An 18,172-nucleotide genomic window follows, 5' to 3' on the forward strand; every position below is an offset into this window, starting at 1 on the left:
ATTGCTAGGGTTACTGTACACAAACCAACCAGTCGGCAGTATGCAGGGCTGACAGTAGAGATGCTCGGCCAAAAGAAAAGTATGAGAAACACAGCTACTTTTAAACATTATCACAGACTTGGGTATTAACAGGTTTTTGGATATGCACAAACATCCCCAACGCCAACAAGTCCGCCACCGCCGGAACACTTTGAGAAAATATGTGTGGGGGCAATAACCAGCATATTATATGCATGTAAATGTAGTCAATGACACAAACTTGTTCCACACTGGTTGGTTTAATCCAGAGTTCTTTCAATCGTGTCCCACTTGTGACACCATTTTTAGCTCCCACAATTGTCATCCATCAGCCACCAGAGAGATCAATCAAAGTCTTGATTAGAAAGAAAGACAATAATCAAGTTCAAATTCCAGAGTGAGTCGTGTTGTTTAAGGCATTTTGCAGCATCATTGTTTGTTAATTCACTCTACAACAGTTCACTCTCCGGAGTCTTCTTGACTATTCTTGTTTGCCTTTAAGTAGGGATGCACCAAATCCAGGATTGGGCTTCGGATTCGGCTGAATATTGGGCTTTTTGACGGGGTTCAGTTTCTGCTGAGCCTTGGAATTTTTTTCCTACCGAACCGAACCCCAGTGTTGTGTGCCTGAACGCGTTCATTGAACGATAGTTCATGAACTCGTTCTTATTTTGGGCGAACGGAACCTGAACGTACCGTATTACTGCCTGATGAACGTTACGGTGAACTCCTTCATTCCGGTGTCTGTGAACACCAGATTTCTATAGAAATCACGGCTAAAACACACCGTAAACAGGCCTTCATATGTAGCGGAAAAAACACCCAATCTGGCAACACCAGCCACCAGTGTCTCACCGCCACATGGGTCATCAAAACAACAAACATTGTGGTGGCTTCGTATGACCATTTAAACCAGTTTTAGCTCCAGTTTTAGCTCCAGTTTTAGCAAACTTTGCCCCGCTGGCTTTCAAAAAGAAAATCGGCACTTCAGTCCCATCCACAGCAGACCTGAAACGGCACTATGAACTGATCGGATATGAAGATGAAATCTGACGCATAGTTTTAGTGTTAAAACTAATTGCTGTCTGTGGTTCTATATGTGCTAATCATTTAGAAAAATATTAGCTCGCAGCAACAAATGGAAAGAAAGAACTTTGAACTAAGTTAATTTTTGGAACTGTGAACTTAGTTCAAAATTTTGAAGTATAAACTATGAACTGAACTAGTTCATTTTAAAATTTGTGAACTGAACTTTGAACCAGTTCATGTAGAAAGTGAACTTTCCCAATACTGCCGAACCCTACGCTTGCACTACGCGCTCTACGCTGGTCGCCGTAGTGACACTGCCGTTGATTACGGGAAGGTGTTTACGTAGGTGGAGCGTTCAATGCAGCAGGCTGTGAGAAAGTGGACATTGATCTGGTGAGCAGAAAAAGTTGTTGTTTGGCAGTACTTTCAGTCAAAAGAAGGCCAATCAAGTCCAGCTACATGTTCAATCTGTTCAATGCTGATTGGTCTGGTGGTGGCGAAGACCCTAAACTACACACAACATGGCCACTATTACAACATCTGGTACGAAAAAGAATACGAGTTGTGCATGAAGGAATCTCCAGACAGCAGCCAGAAGGCAGCAAGTCAGCATCAGTTACAGCAAAGGAAGGACAGCCACAGGAAGGAGGATTCTATATTTCGATGTTTCGGCAGAATCTTAACCAGTGGGTTCAGCCGTATAGATAGATAGATAGATAGATAGATAGATAGGGAGGTAAATAGATAGATAGATAGATAGATAGATAGATAGGGAGGTAAATAGATAGATAGATATATAGATATATAGATAGATAGATAGATAGATAGATAGGGAGGTAAATAGATAGATAGATAGATAGATAGATAGATAGATAGATAGATAGATAGATAGATAGGGAGGTAAATAGATAGATAGATAGATAGATAGATAGATAGATAGATAGATAGATAGATAGATAGATAGATAGGGAGGTAAATAGATAGATAGATAGATAGATAGATAGAAATGGAGGCTCCACAGAAGAGATGCCGTACATCTGTGGTGTGGGAGCATTTCCATTTGGAAACCCCAAATAAAGTGAGATGTATGTATTGTGATCGGCAGCTAGCCTACTGCAACAATACATCATCCATGATGCGCCATTTGAGGAGCACTCATCCTGCCATTTTGCAGGGTGCAGAGGATGGTAGCATCCCTAAATCTTTTTTTAATCTGTATCTTTATCTCTGCTCACTAAGCTAGCGGGTCAGCACGCTAACTGATGTTACCGTGTCTCTCTCTCTGGTCGGTTGCAGTGACAGCTACATCGTGCGCGTCAAAGCGGTGGTGATGACCCGGGACGATTCGAGTGGCGGCTGGCTGGCGCAGGACGGCTGCCTGAGCAAAGTGGGCGTGTGCAGGCTGCTGGCGAGCGAACTGCTGGGACGCAACAGCTTCCTCATCCACGGAGAACGCCTCAAAGACAAGCAGGTTGGTGCCTTTTTGATAAAAAACAATGCTCCTGCAGAAATCACCTGCAAAGAGTTGATAGCAGTTTACTGTAGACAGATCTTTTCTTTGCTGTCTCGTGTTTCTGTTTGATGTCTGTGATGGTTCCCATCAGGGCCCTTTTTTAATGATCTAAAGGATGCACAAAAAACTCAAAACTCAGACACAAATTAGCGATATTACAGAATACTGTAGACAGATCTTTTCTTTGCCGTCTCATTTTTCAGTTTGATGTCTGGGCAATATATCGATATTATATCGATATCGTGATATGAGACTAGCTATCGTCTAGTGTCTTTTCCTGGTTTTAAAGGCTGCATTACAGTAAAGTGATGTAATGTTCTGAACTTACCAGACTGTTAGCTGTTCTATTATTTGCCTTTAACCACTTAGTCTTTATATCCACATTACTGATGATTATGATTATTATTTTGATAACTCTGCAAACCCTTGGTGTTCTCTCAATGAGCTTCATGAGCTAGTCACCTGAAATGGTTTTCACTTCACAGGTGTGCCTTGTCAGGGTTCATTAGTTAACATAGTTAGAATTGTTTTCCCTTATTAATAAAAAAGCAAAGGGTGGCTACTTTGAAGAATCTAAAATATAAGACATGTTTTCAGTTATTTCACACTTTTTTGTTAAGTACATAATTCCACATGTGTTCATTCATAGTTTTGATGTCTTCAGTGAGAATCTACAATGTAAATAGTCATTAAAATAAAAAGGAAACGCATTGAATGAGAAAGTGTGTCCAAACTTTTGGCCTGTACTGTATATATTAATAAATATATTCTGATCTGATTACAGCAAAGACAACGTCGGCAGTATTGACAGCAAAATAGGCTCCAGAATATCTCGTTCTGTATTGACAGGTGCAATATTAAAAAATCAATAATTATTATTATATATATTACATTTATATCTGCATTTTTTATTTTTTTTGGTGGGGGGGGCATTTTCAGCCTTTATTTTGGCAGGACAGCAGTTCAATCAGGAGAGACTTCTTTGCAGAGATATGCAAAAGGTTTTTATATACCACAGCAGGTAGTGTACAATGTTTTGGAGATTGGACTCCATCGTTATTAATACATTTAATATATTAAGGAGGACGAGGGACAAGGTCTTCCTGAAATGACAGCTGATAGCACAGGGAGAGAAGCAGATTTTTAAACCAGTGATGAGACGCTGTGATTGGCCTATGGGATCCTTTGCCGTTCCTGATTGGTTTATCAGAAGGTGAACGCCTCCAGCGCTGATTCGCTTTAGGAGGGATGGATTACTTGTTAGGTCTTCCTGAAAGAATTTTTCGCTGAGCTATATAAGACATGAAAGGGGAGCGAGAAAGGGGAGAGAATGACATGTAGCAAAGTGCTGCATGTCAGAGTCAAACCCAGGTCCACTGCGTCAAGAACTAAACCTCCATATATGGGCGCCCGCTCTACCAACTGAGCTATCCGGGCGCCCCTATATCTGCATTTTGTCACGTTTTCAGCAGGTGGACCCAAATGCAAGACTCTTCCAGTCAGGAGTGCAGAACAAACACACTTTATTGTGTCACAACAACTACAAACTCATAACTAGGGATGGCTGACGTGAAACTGACGTTCCGAAGCTTTGTCGAGATCCCAAAGCGCGGATGTTCCGAAACACTGATCCGAAGCGTGAGTCAAAACACCCATGTCACGTGACTACGGCTAAATGAAGCATCGGAGTGTTTCACGAGTGTTTCAACAGGTGGCATGGATCAGCGTTTGATTGACAGGGTCGGGAACACACAATCGCACATCAGTATAAAAGTGAAGTCAACGCATCGTGACCTCGTGGGTTTTTGTGAGAGGAGTTTTAAGAAAGCGAATTTTTGGTAGTGACATTCATAGTGCGATTTGTTTAGTTATATTTAAGCTTACATTTACATTTACACATTGACTGATAGATGGCTAGAGACAGACAGAGTATACATAGTGACACATTAACATATTGATAGGTAGATACACAGATACACAGATAGATAGATCGATAGATAAATAAGTACACACAGATAGATAGAGATAGATATATAGATAGATAACCCTATATACATATATATATAGATATATATATTCATATATATATAGATAGATATATATATTAATATATATAGATATAGATAGATAGATATAGATATATATTCATATAGATAGATAGATAGATAGAAATGGAGGCTCCACAGAAGAGATGCCGTACATCTGTGGTGTGGGAGCATTTCCATTTGGAAACCCCAAATAAAGTGAGAAGTATGTATTGTGATCGGCAGCTAGCCTACTGCAACAATACATCATCCATGATGCGCCATTTGAGGAGCGCTCATCCTGCCATTTTGCAGGGTGCAGAGGATGGTAGCATTCCTCCTGTACCTAGGCCTGCTACTGACACTGCTGGGCCATCTAAGCAAGGTATGCATTGTTTGAAATATAATTATGATTGAAATATAATAGCAAACTGTTGGGTTTAGAAAGTCCATAGGCCTGTGTCAACCTAAGCCGTACACTGTCCCAATCACAACTGCCATCCATGTTAAAAAAAACAGCTTCACTGTGAATATAATACAATATGTTGTCAATATAATATATTTTGTGAATATACATTTTATAGGTCTACATTTGAGTACCCAATCTACAGCCAGTGAAGGCATCATTTTGGTTTTCCTAATTGTTGTAGTTCTACATTCCATTTTATCTTTCTCTGCACACTGAGCATAACGTTCATAACATGTTGGTTAAGAAGGTTTCCAAAAAATAAACCAGTGTACCTTTAATAACTGTGCACTATTTGAAGCTGTATTTGTTGTCAATGTATTTGTCTCAAAGTGTGTTTTATCTTTTCTTTTAAAAGGCAGACAGAGGGAACTGGATGAGGCTCTACTAAACATGGTGGTGAAGGATCTGCAGCCCTTCACCATCGTGGAGGATGAGGGTTTCAGGGCCTTTGTGAACAAGCTTGACCCAAGCTATGTCCTCCCATCCCGGAAGGTGCTTAAAACAATGGTCAGTGAAAGGTACAACAAAACCAAGGAGAAGACAATGGAGGACCTACAAAAGGCAGAATTTGTTAGCCTTACAGCTGACATGTGGTCCTCCATTAATATGGACGGATATCTTGGTGTAACTTGCCATTACATAACACCAGAGGCAAAAATGGCAACTGTTGTACTGGGTGTAAGGAGGTTTTACCAAACCTACACAGCCCAGCATCTCATGGAGGCTAAAGCCTTGCTAATGGCTGAGTGGGGAATAACCTCCAAAGTTCAGTGCATGGTGACTGAAAATGCATCCAACATGATCCTAAGTGCCCGGCTACTCCACCTTCGCCATGTCCCATGTTTTGCTCATAATTTAAATTTGATTGTGAAAAAGGCCCTAGATCAAACCCCAGTTATCAATGAAATACGCCAGAAAGCCAGAAAGATAGTGGGGTTGTTCAGATCCAGCTGCAAAGCAAAGGACAAGCTTGTGGAGATGCAGGGCTTGATGGCCAGACCAACTCTGAAACTGATCCAGGAGGTTGAGACGAGATGGAACAGCACATTCGACATGCTACAACGCTTGTATGAGCAACGTGAGCCAGTGGGTGCTGCACTTTCCAGTTTGAACAGTGATACTGCTCCCCTGACAAGTCTTGAGTATGACATTATTCAACAATCATTGTCACTACTGCAACCATTCAAACTTGCAACAACAGAGATGTCAGAGGAACAGAGAGTGTCTGCTTCAAAGCTCATACCACTGTTCAGGATGATGCAGCACAAGCTTGCACAGAAAAAAGGACAGGCAACACAGGAATCAACTGTACAATTAGGTAGGCCAACAATGACAATACTACCCATGTAATTGGCCATGACTGTCCTATTGTTGACATTATTATAATTATTATGGTTTTCAAGAAGGTCTGCAATCCAGATGTGGAGGGTATGAGACCTTTAGAGCCTTGGCACTGGCTACACTGCTGGACCCAAGGTTAAAAAATGTGGCATTTGGAAATCCTGCCAAAGCCCAGGAGGCTGAAAGGCACATCACTCTGGAGTGTGCTTCGCTGATGCGTTCAAACGCAACTCCTGGTGAGCAGTTTCAGTCTGTTATGTAATCTGATTCATGTAATGTATACTTCATATATGCCGTCAGTTTAGGATTTGTTACTAATTGCTGTTTTCATTTTCATGCAGAGCCACAAATGTCAACATCAGGCCCATCATCATCATCGACATCAACACCAGTAGAACCACAGGACAGTTTATGGGAACTTTTTGATGATCGCATCCGTGAAACCCAGACGATACACAATGCTACAGCCGATGCCACAGTGGAAGTGAAAAAATACCTCAACGATGCGTTTTTGCCCAGAACTCATGATCCCCTAACTTACTGGGAAGAGAGAGCAGTAATATTTCCTCATTTGTATGTCCTTGCTAAAAAATATCTTTGCATGCCAGCAACAAGTGTCCCTTTGTGAGAGGATTTTGTCAAAGGCTGGAGAAATTATCTGTAAAAAAAGAAGTAGGCTGAGTCCTTCCACAGCAGAGAAATTAATATTAGTGAATAAAAATCTAAAGAGTGAGACATTGTGGCTTGATTTCTTTTATTAGTATTCTTTTGTCATGACCAAAATAACATTATACACAGTGAGGAGCCTACAGGTTGCAAGCTTCACATATTAGAAAAATACAATAATAAATAAATGGCTCGTTGTCAATGATATTTCAGATCAACACCTGCAAGTGACCACTAGGTGTCATCATTGAGACGGGTGTCGGATTGTTTCGAAGCCTCGACACAATATGGCACATATGCTTCAACTGTTTCACGAAGCCTCGATCTGCCCACCACTACTCATAACTACAGACGAACAGAGAGAGACGAACCGAAAAGAGACAAAGGAACACAGGGGTGTAGAAATACACAGACCAATAAACAGAAAGACAGGGGATTGGACAAGACAGTAACGAGCAACAGGTGAGAGTGGAAACGGAGGGAAACTAATGAGACAAATGGGAACAGGTGAGAACAGAACAGGAGGGAAACTAACAAGAGAGGAAGTGCAGACCATATACGGGGAAGGGCGGAAACAAAGACAGATGACAGACAGGTAACAAAAGAACACAACAACAAGCACAGATAAGAAAATACACAAAAAGGCCACAAGAGTGGCACAAAGGCAAGCAGTCTCAACCGGATCCTGACACATTTATGTCAAAACCTAGAGTTATTTCTGATCTCCCGATTCGATTACGATTATCATGTCAGCGATTCGATATCTCGATGCATCACGATGCGTCACATACATTTGTATACTGAAGCCATATACGATACGGAGTGCATAGCTGTACAAGCTTCAAAAACAGCCTGCAGTGCACTAATACTAAATGTATTGAAAGCATAAAACTATACCGCACTGAGCACATGGCACCACCTGAATGAGCAAAACACACAACAGAAAATGGAAACAGGAATGTTGTTAAGCCCACACTAAATTGAAAACAGAAATAAGGGATTACGGGCCCGGTCGAATATCGATGCAGCATCGTCATGTCCACGATTCGATGCATCGATTATTTGATTAATTTCAACACCTGTAACAACAATGTGGTGCAGGGGAGTAGGAGGGTAGCACGATGCAAGCAGCAAGCAGATGGAGCAAACTAAAGCGGCGAGCATTTAGGTCACTAAAACAGCCAGCGATTAGAAGCAAACTACCGTATTTTCCGGACTATAATTCGCACTACTTTGGCTGGTCCTGCGACTTATAGTCAGGTGCGACTTATATATCAAAATATATATAATTTAACAAGTTTTTATATGTAAATTCATACTGAAAACATTACCGTCTACAGCCGAGAGAGGGCGCTCTAGGCTCGTGACAACTAGAACGCTGCTGCTAAAGACAACTGAGAAAGAAAAGAGACAAACTGCAGGTAGTAAAATATGCAGCCCCGAAAACGGTAATCGAGCAGCAGAAAGAGAGTTGGAAATGAGAGAAACTTATGAGGGAGACTGGAGAAAAGGTGACTCTTACTGCAGTGAAGAAAACAAAGAAAGCTAATCGGCTAATCTGAAAGCTAGATGGCCAGAGCTGGAGGAACGAGTCTGGAGGGGCTCGTTCACGGTGCAGCTACGTCTCCACGCCCTGCTAGCTAGTTGTTCTGTGTGCTATTTTATAGTTCAATAACTGTTAATGTGTTACGTTAACAAACACCTACCGTATTCAGCCTGTTGTTCTGTGTGCTGATGTGTAGTTGACAGATGAAAAAAGGCTGTTTTTCGTCTTGGATTTTGTGAAATAACTTTCTAAATAAATGCGACTTTTAATCCGGTGCTGATTACTATATGTTTTTTTGCTCTTCGCGATGCATTTTTTGACAGATGCGACTTATACTCCGGAAAATACGGTAAGGCTGCGAGCAAGTTAGGAGCAACTAAAACAGCAATCAGTTAGGAGCAAACTAAAAGCAGCTTTAAGTAAAGGCGCCCTGTTTGAGCATAGGGTGAGCCGGGACGATTGAAACGCGGGACGGATGAAACATTCCAGTTTTCTCCGAGTGTAACGATGACAGACAGACTTCCTTAGGACAAAACAAAGAGCATGTTAACGTCCTACTATCAGCCAAATATCTTCCCGTTATTTCCTTTTATCACAGAGTTACAGGCGATAAACGAGTTTTGATGGTCGAAAGTACTGTATGTTTCATTCGTCCCCCCCATGCTGTTTCAATCGTCCCGACCAGGAGGGACGAGTGAAACATGACGCACGCCCCACTGTTGCTGTAATAATTCCTGATCGGTTTTGTTCAAAGCTGAAAGTGCAACTGTATCTGACAGAGGACAGGTGTAGGTTGCTAGTGACAAAATATTCAGCTTTCAGTGCGATACGATCGCTTTGTAAATTACGTTTAATTAAAAAGTGTTTCAACTTTCCCGGCTCTCCCCAAGCTATTAGCAGCGAGGGGAGTTGACTAGCTGATGTGCGGTTGCAGATCAGCTGATGCAGATCAGCTGGTGCAGATCAGCTGGTGCAGATCAGCTGGCGCAGATCAGCTGGTGAGACCGTGTTGTTGGCCAACAGAGTTTAGCGGCGTCTTGACTACTTCCTTACTGACAATTTGTGGAATGATTGTTTTTGCAGGTGATCCTGGAGTGTTTCTTAAAGAAGGATCTGGTCTACACGAAGGCCACGCCCACCTTCCACCACTGGAAGGTGGACAACAGGAAGTGCGGTCTGACCTTCCAGAGCCCGTCCGATGCCAGAGCGTTCGACCGCGGCGTGAGGAAGGCCCTGGAGGACCTGACAGAAGGTACGCACCAGTCGCACACTTGGGAACAATGCCTTCCATCCACTAGAAAGCTTTGACAAGACTGAAGTCTGACACCATCTCACACAGCGGTGTAGCCTACGTGATACACCGCTTTACGCCGCACACCCACTGAGAAAGCTGCGGTATTTCCACATACTGTAGTGGAAGTTTCCTTTGCAGCAGGGGGGGGGTAGAGGTTTTCAGAGTTTAGTAAATTGAAACAAATGAGATGGACTGAGACTAAAACCAAGTTGGGTCTTTTGTATTTTATTAAAAAACATACAGTACAGGCCAAAAGTTTGGACACACCTTCTCATTCAATGTGTTTCCTTTTTATTTTCTTGACTATTTACATTGTAGATTCTCACTGAAGGCATCAAAACTATGAATGAACACATATGGAATTATGTACTTAACAAAAAAGTGTGAAATAACTGAAAACATGTCTTATATTTTAGATTCTTCAAAGTAGCCACCCTTTGCTTTTTTTATTAAAGTGCCCATATTATGAAAAAAACACTTTTTCTGGGATTTGGGGTGTTCTTTTGTGTCTCTGGTGCTTCCACACACATACAAACTTTGAAAAAAATCCATCCATGCTGTTCTGAGTGAGATACGGTTTCTGAATGTGTCCTGCCTTCAGTCTCCTGGTGAGCTGTTCAAAATCGGCTCGGACTGTGACGTCACAGTCCGAAATGAGCTGGCTAACCGCAACCGTTAGCTCGTAGCGTTAGCATGCTAATGCTAACGCTAGCATGCTACGTCGTTCTCTATAGCAAAGCACTGCTACAACACACACAAGTTCACCATAATCTACAAAAGAACTACTTACATGTGCGCCCTCATTTAGAAGTCTCCCAGCTAATCCTGCCTTGTAACTGACCAAAGTTGGAGAAACAGGCCTCTTTGACTGTCTCTAGAGTTAGCTAGCTGATATGTTCTACATCTGAGCTACTGAGCATGTGCCAGTGCAATCAAAGATAGTACAGAAGAAGAAGATGAAAAGAGGTCTCACTCTGTAGCTAAAACAGAAACCAGGTGAAAAGAGGATCTGCAGCAGTGAGAGAGAGCTGTGCAGTACAACAAAAATATGGTGTTTTTTGATAATTAAACCATGTAAACCTATTCTGGTACAACCTTAAAATACAGTTATGAACCTGAAAATGAGCATAATATGGGCGCTTTAATAAGGGAAAAACTTCCCCTAATGAACCCTGACAAAGCACACCTGTGAAGGTAAAACCATTTCAGGTGACTACCTCATGAAGCTCATTGAGAGAACACCAAGGGTTTGCAGAGTTATCAAAAAAAGCAAAGCAGGTGATTAATAACCGTATATTATTAATCTAACCATATATTATTAATATAATATACCGTGCCTCTCGTCTGCCCTCCAGGGTCGACCACGTCCTCGTCGACGCTGCAGAACGAGGCGGAGCTCGGCGACGATGACGTCTTCATGGTGAGAAACTCTTCCTCCTCCAGCTGTTAACACACCGGGGCATCACTTCCTGTCTCTGTCTGTATCTACGTGTTGTTGTAATGTGTGTTAATATGTGTTATTATTTGGAGCATGTTTACAGATTAAACTCTTTGTGTCAGGCGAGTGTAAATAAAAAGCCAAATGTGTCCAAATTCATCTCCGTCCTTCATTCATATGATCCATTGTTCCTTCATTCCTGAGCTGCATTTACATCGCTAAAAAACGAATATCTGATACGTTTCCCCCTCTCATTCCCCCTGCTCTGGTGTTTCCCCCCTCTCATTCCCCCTGCTCTGGTGTTTCCCCCCTCTCATCCCCCCTGCTCTGGTGTTTCCCCCTCTCATTCCCCCTGCTCACGTATGACGGCAGGACGTAGATTTGTCACGTAGAGATCTTTTGTGCGTTTGCAAAACTTACCTATGCCATCAAACGCTAAAATGCTAAAACATGAACTTCGGTCCCGGACCTTGTGGTTCGGACTCTCAGGTGTGAATGCCCCTCTTAGTTTTAATTTAGTTTCCATTTACTACTAATATTGTTCACTGCTTATTTTAGTTTGAGTTTACTGGTTCAAACAGGCCTAACCCAAACATACAGTACAGGCCAAAAGTTTGGACACACCTTCTCATTCAATGTGTTTCCTTTTTATTTTCATGACTATTTACATTGTAGATTCTCACTGAAGGCATCAAAACTATGAATGAACACATATGGAATTATGTACTTAACAAAAAAGTGTGAAATAACTGAAAACATGTCTTATATTTTAGATTCTTCAAAGTAGCCCCCCTTTGCTTTTTTATTAATAAGGGAAATAATTCCACTAATTAACCCTGACAAGGCACACCTGTGAAGGTAAAACCATTTCAGGTGACTACCTCATGAAGCTCATTGAGAGAACACCAAGGGTTTGCAGAGTTATCAAAAAAAGCAAAGGGTGGCTACTTTGAAGAATCTAAAATATAAGACATGTTTTCAGTTATTTCACACTTTTTTGTTAAGTACATAATTCCATATGTGTTCATTCATAGTTTTGATGCCTTCAGTGAGAATCTACAATGTAAATAGTCATGAAAATAAAAAGGAAACGCATTGAATGAGAAGGTGTGTCCAAACTTTTGGCCTGTACTGTATACTGAGCATTGTGCGTTAAGCCTCTTGTTGTCTTCCCAGTCGACCATGATGCAACTTTTTTCTGGGTCAAAATGTAAAAGAATTCCAATATTTTGGTCATCTTTTTTTTCCAACACTTTTGTCACTTTTTCAAGTTTCTGTCAAAAATTTGTTTTTTTTTTTTGTTTTGTTTTTTTTTAAGATTATCCCGACATTTTTCTGCAAGTTTTTTGCCACTTTTTTCAATGTTTTCTGTGCTTTTCTTTTGAAATTGTTTTACTACATTTTACTATTATGAATTTTTCTTTACATGCTATAAAATTGAATGAAACACCCAAATTCAATAAAAAGTAGTGAACTGATCATTTATTTAACTTGTAAAGATCGTTGTAGGGAACTATACACATTATTTTGTTTTCAAATTTGGTTGAAAAAAACCCCCAAATTTCTGATATAGAAACTTTTTGAAAATGGGTAAAATTTATTTATTTTTTTTAGATAATTTTTTGGGCTTTTTCACCTTTATTTGACAGGACAGCTAGTTGAGAAAGTGGGGGAGAGAGAGAGAGGGGGGGAAGACATGCAGGAAATTGTCACAGGTCGGATTCGATGCCTGGACCTCTGCGTCGAGGCATAAACCTCTCAGTATATGTGCGCCTGCTCTACCCACTGAGCCAACCCGGCCACGAAAATGGTTCAGATTTGACCCCAATGACAACAGGAGGGGTCGATATCCCTAAAACCTCCATCTTCAGTCGGATAAAGGGGACCAGGTCCTCTGCCTGCTTCCCTTTTTTTTCAGTCCAGTGTTTCCACCGTTTCCAGCAGCTTCAAAAGAAAACGGGTGTCTCGTTTCGGCAGGATGTGCGCTGCTGGTCAGTAGTCTGTCACCCAGCTGCCTGTTTACATAGCTGGCCTCGTTTAGAGTGGAGCCAGGATGGATGAAAGGGGGAACGTGGCAGACTGGTCTCAGGGGTTTGATCTCGGAGGTACGGAAGAGGCTCGAAGGAATGTAAATGGACTGTATTTATATGGTTATACAGTACAGGCCAAAAGTTTGGACACACCTTCTCATTCAATGCGTTTCCTTTTTATTTTCATGACTATTTACATTGTAGATTCTCACTGAAGGCATCAAAACTATGAATGAACACATATGGAATTATGTACTTAACAAAAAAGTGTGAAATAACTGAAAACATGTCTTATATTTTAGATTCTTCAAAGTAGCCACCCTTTGCTTTTTTTGATAACTCTGCAAACCCTTGGTGTTCTCTCAATGAGCTTCATGAGGTAGTCACCTGAAATGGTTTTACCTTCACAGGTGTGCCTTGTCAGGGTTCATTAGTGGAATTTATTCACCATTCACACACTGTGGCCAAGGCTGCCGTACAAGATGCCACCTGCACATCAGATAAACATTCACACACTTGCCCAAGGACACTTCGACATGGGACTGCAGGGGTCAGGGATCGAACCACCAACCTTGCAATTGGCAGGCAAACAAGGTCTACCACTGAGCCACAGCCACCACGGACCACGAGGATGTAGATCAACCTTCGTCAGGAGTGAATGAAACTCGGGCGAACTGCCGGAATGTGTTTGCTGGAGACTAGTCTTCGCAATGACGAGACCTTCCTCCACAGAGCTGCGAAGGAGGGTCTGTCCAGTCCACACGCAACCCGGTATCACTCCAGGTGGTGAAATAGTCACGTTATTTTTGATTTACTGATTAGTGTACAGGTCCCGATTTTGACGTTTATTTCGTGTACAGGTCACAACAGGTTTAACCTGCTAATCACCACACGAAAAAAACGACAATATCGTGTCCTGTCCACGGCTCAATAGATTCAATAACGTGACCGTATCACGAACTGCCGTGAGAACGGGCTGCCACACAGCATTCCTGGATGGGAGACGAACTTGCTCTGTGTTTATTGCCATTTCTTTAAACCAATCACAATGGTCGTGGGGCGGAGCTAAGCGCTGGACGGAGCCACAGGGCCTCTGCTAAATAGCCTCGGGAAGGAACTTGGTGACCAGATGTCCCAAAAAACCCATTCTCATCTGGTCACCATAGAGTCGCCCCAAGCGTTCTTATTGCTTTCTGTCATCAAAGTTACTTTCGTACACTAATTAGACATGGAAAAAATGTTAAATGTATGGAAATTCACACGTAGATTCTTAAAAGTGGGTAAATTAATATTAATAGTAATAGTAAATTATATTCTATTCACACTTCGGGGTTATCACCCAGGAAAAACTACGCGAAAAGAATTTCACAGTTTGATACTTCAACAGTTTTATGATAAACTGAGACTTTCTTCGCTTACTTCAACCCAACGCAAGTGTCTTTGCTGGTTTAAGACCGACCCAGGTGTCAGTTTCTTACAGGGAGGTGTGTTCAGGTGCATTCTGGGCATGCTAGTGTTACAGGGAGGTGTGTTCAGGTGCATTCTGGGCATGCTAGTCTTACAGGGAGGTGTGTTCAGGTGCATTCTGGGCATGCTAGTCTTACAGGGAGGTGTGTTCAGGTGCATTCTGGGCATGCTAGTCTTACAGGGAGGTGTGTTCAGGTGCATTCTGGGCATGCTAGTCTTACAGGGAGGTGTGTTCAGGTGCATTCTGGGCATGCTGGTCTTACAGGGAGGTGTGTTCAGGTGCATTATGGGCATGCTGGTCTTACAGGGAGGTGTGTTCAGGTGCATTATGGGAGTGTTGGTCTTACACGGAGGTGTGTTCAGGTGCATTCTGTGTGTGCTGGTCTTACACGGAGGTGTGTTCAGGTGCATTCTGTGTGTGCTGGTCTTACAGGGAGTTGTGTTCAGGTGCATTCTGGGTGTGCTGGTCTTACAGGGAGGTGTGTTCAGGTGCATTCTGGGAGTATTGCTATCTTGAGGCAGCGGGAAGTGATCGCACCATTGACCAACAAAAACCTGGTCTAAAATCAATGACGCAGCATTTCATTGTTATTTCAACAGAGCATTAGTAAAATGCTCCTATAGGCTCGTGCACAGCGCGCGCACACTATGCTTGTTACACACACAGGGACACACACACACACACACACACACACACACACACACACACACACATGCAGAAGATTACAAATAAAAATATTAGGGTGCAAATCCTCCATGATAACAGCAATGCTCCAAGGTCCAAACGCGCCTGGCTTTTAAAGGGAATGGCAGATGATCTCTGATTGGTTGATGAATGGGAGATGATCTCTGATTGGTTGATAAAAGGGAGATGATCTCTGCTTGGATGATTGCATGTTACACCCAAAACACACCTCTGACTAATGAAGACACTAAGAACAACCCTTTAGAACCAGGCGCCCGGCACACGGACCCTTTTTACCACCATCAAACTAGCAACAGTGGGTTTGGACACACCTGCGCCAGGTGCTTCACGAACCGACCTGCAGTCTGTGTTCACACCTTCTCCTCCCTTCCCTCCAGACGGCCACCGACAGCTCGTCCAGCTCGTCCCAGAAGAGAGAGCCAGCGACACACGCGCTGGCCCCGCACAACTTCTGCGAGGCCCGACGAAACCATTGCTTCCTGGGACATTTCTACGAGCAGCACCGGCCCTCGGATCACTACTTCCCGGACCGTGTAAGTCACATGTGTCAAACTCAAGGCCCACGGGCCAAATCTGGCCCCTTTGCAGATTCAGATCCGGCCCGTATATATCAATTTGGGTTCACAATACATTTGGGCTCGCCTAGTTGTGCGCCAAACCAGAAACACATGGAAAGTGTTTTTTTTAAATGCAATTAATCTGACATTCAAAGCAGAATTTGGGCAGATTTGCCAACTCTGTGACTCAGAAATTTCCCCAGAAGCAGAGAGAGAGTTTTCATATTCAGGCTGAGAACAAGATTCTCTGATGGCTAAGGAACTCTTTTGATGACTTTTGTAGGGCTTCATGTCACTATAAATGCGACAAAAAGCGTACAAAAATGTCGGGAAAAAAAACAAATTTACAAAACAGTAACAAATGTCTGAGAAAGCCACAAAAAAGTCAACAAAAATGAGGAAAAAAGCTCCCAAAATGTTTAAAAAAAAAGTGACATTCAGTAACAAAAGCACGCAAATAAACTCTCCATGTCTGGCCCTCGGTGGGATTCTCTCTTTCCAGTGTGGCCCAGGAAAGTGTTTTTTAAAATGTTAAATGTTAACTGTTGACATTCAAAGCAGAATTTGGGCAGATTTGCCGACTCTGAGACTCAAAGAGTTTTCATATTCATTCATATTTAACAAGTTGTTGTTAAAAAAAGGTAATTGTTTTGCTTGATTTGCTAAATTCTCTGATGGCTAAGGAACTCTTTTGAGGACTTTTGTATGGCTTCATGTCAACAAAAATGCGACAAAAAGCGTACAAAAATGACGGAAAAAGCAAAAAAATTTACAAAAAGGTGACGTGTTTGAGAAAGCCACAAAAAAGTCTGACCAAAAACAAATAAACTCTCTATGTCTGGCCCTCGGTGTGATTCTCTTTTTCCAGTGTGGCCCTCTGGGAAAATGAGTTCAACATCCCTGGTGTAAGTAGAGTCAGAGCTGCAGCTGGCACTGAAATTGTCCTATTCTCACATTGCCGGCTCTTATCTCCACAGCGCTGTGGAGTTAAGGTCTGGCTACAACACTGATGCATTCTGGGATAGGAGAAAAAACCCTCTTGAGTTGTTTGCATTTCTTTGAACCAATCACAGTCATCTTGAGCTAAATAGTCTCAGGATGGAACTTGTTCTGGTGGAACATGTGCACCGTGCAAAAGAAAACGCCACATATAATATTAAATGAAGTAAACTGTTGACACAATACAGTAACGTGAGCTATTTAAATTAGCTGATACATGGTTAAACCTCATTGGCTCTTACCAGTGTATCGCCGTGTGTACTTAGTCCACAGCAATCCCACCAATCGGTCCCAAAACGTCCCAGTCAGAGAGGAAACAAGTTTTTTTGTGACTGTTGCTGGGCAAAAATGCTTGATTATGCGGCAGCTTTTCTTAAAAAATGTGATGAAATATGCGGGATATTTATGCAATTTTATGCGATGAAATTGTGGGAACTTGCAAAAATTGCAGTTTGATGAAAAAGAGAAAAAAAAGTGATTGCAACGAAAATGCGGAGATTATGAAATCATGCAAGCCCCGCATATTTTGCGCGGAAATCTGCGGCGAAATTTATGCGGCGAAAGTGCGGCGTATTTCAAAAAAATGCATCCAAAGAGCAGCAAATATATATATATAAACAGTACAGGCCAAAAGTTTAGACACACCTTCTCATTCACAGCTTTCTTTATTTTCATGACTATTTACATTGTAGATTATCGCCGAAGGCATCAAAACTATGAATGAACACATATGGAATTATGTACTTAACAAAAAAGTGGGAAATAACTGAAAACATGTCTTATATTTTAGATTCTTCAAAGTAGCCACCCTTTGCTTTTTTATTAATAAGGGAAATAATTCCACTAATTAACCCTGACAAGGCACACCTGTGAAGGTAAAACCATTTCAGGTGACTACCTCATGAAGCTCATTGAGAGAACACCAAGGGTTTGCAGAGTTATCAAAAAAAGCAAAGGGAGGCTACTTTGAAGAATCTAAAATATAAGACATGTTTTCAGTTATTTCACACTTTTTTGTTAAGTACATAATTCCACATGTGTTCATTCATAGTTTTGATGGCTTCAGTGAGAATCT

The 18,172-nt window shown here is 41.8% G+C and overlaps 1 protein-coding gene across 1 annotated transcript in view; it reads left to right on the forward strand.

Moving 5' to 3' along the window:
• Positions 1 to 18,172, forward strand: part of spred2a (sprouty related EVH1 domain containing 2a) — a 33,499-nt gene that overhangs the window by 13,982 nt on the left and 1,345 nt on the right. Inside the window, exons 3-6 of the mRNA XM_028602875.1 lie at positions 2,344 to 2,518; positions 9,690 to 9,858; positions 11,256 to 11,320; positions 15,919 to 16,074. Of these exons, the coding sequence (XP_028458676.1) occupies positions 2,344 to 2,518; positions 9,690 to 9,858; positions 11,256 to 11,320; positions 15,919 to 16,074 (565 nt within the window). The remainder of the gene's footprint in view (positions 1 to 2,343; positions 2,519 to 9,689; positions 9,859 to 11,255; positions 11,321 to 15,918; positions 16,075 to 18,172) is intronic.

This window comes from Perca flavescens, chromosome 2, assembly GCF_004354835.1.
Source record: "Perca flavescens isolate YP-PL-M2 chromosome 2, PFLA_1.0, whole genome shotgun sequence".
Lineage (NCBI taxonomy): Eukaryota > Metazoa > Chordata > Actinopteri > Perciformes > Percidae > Perca > Perca flavescens.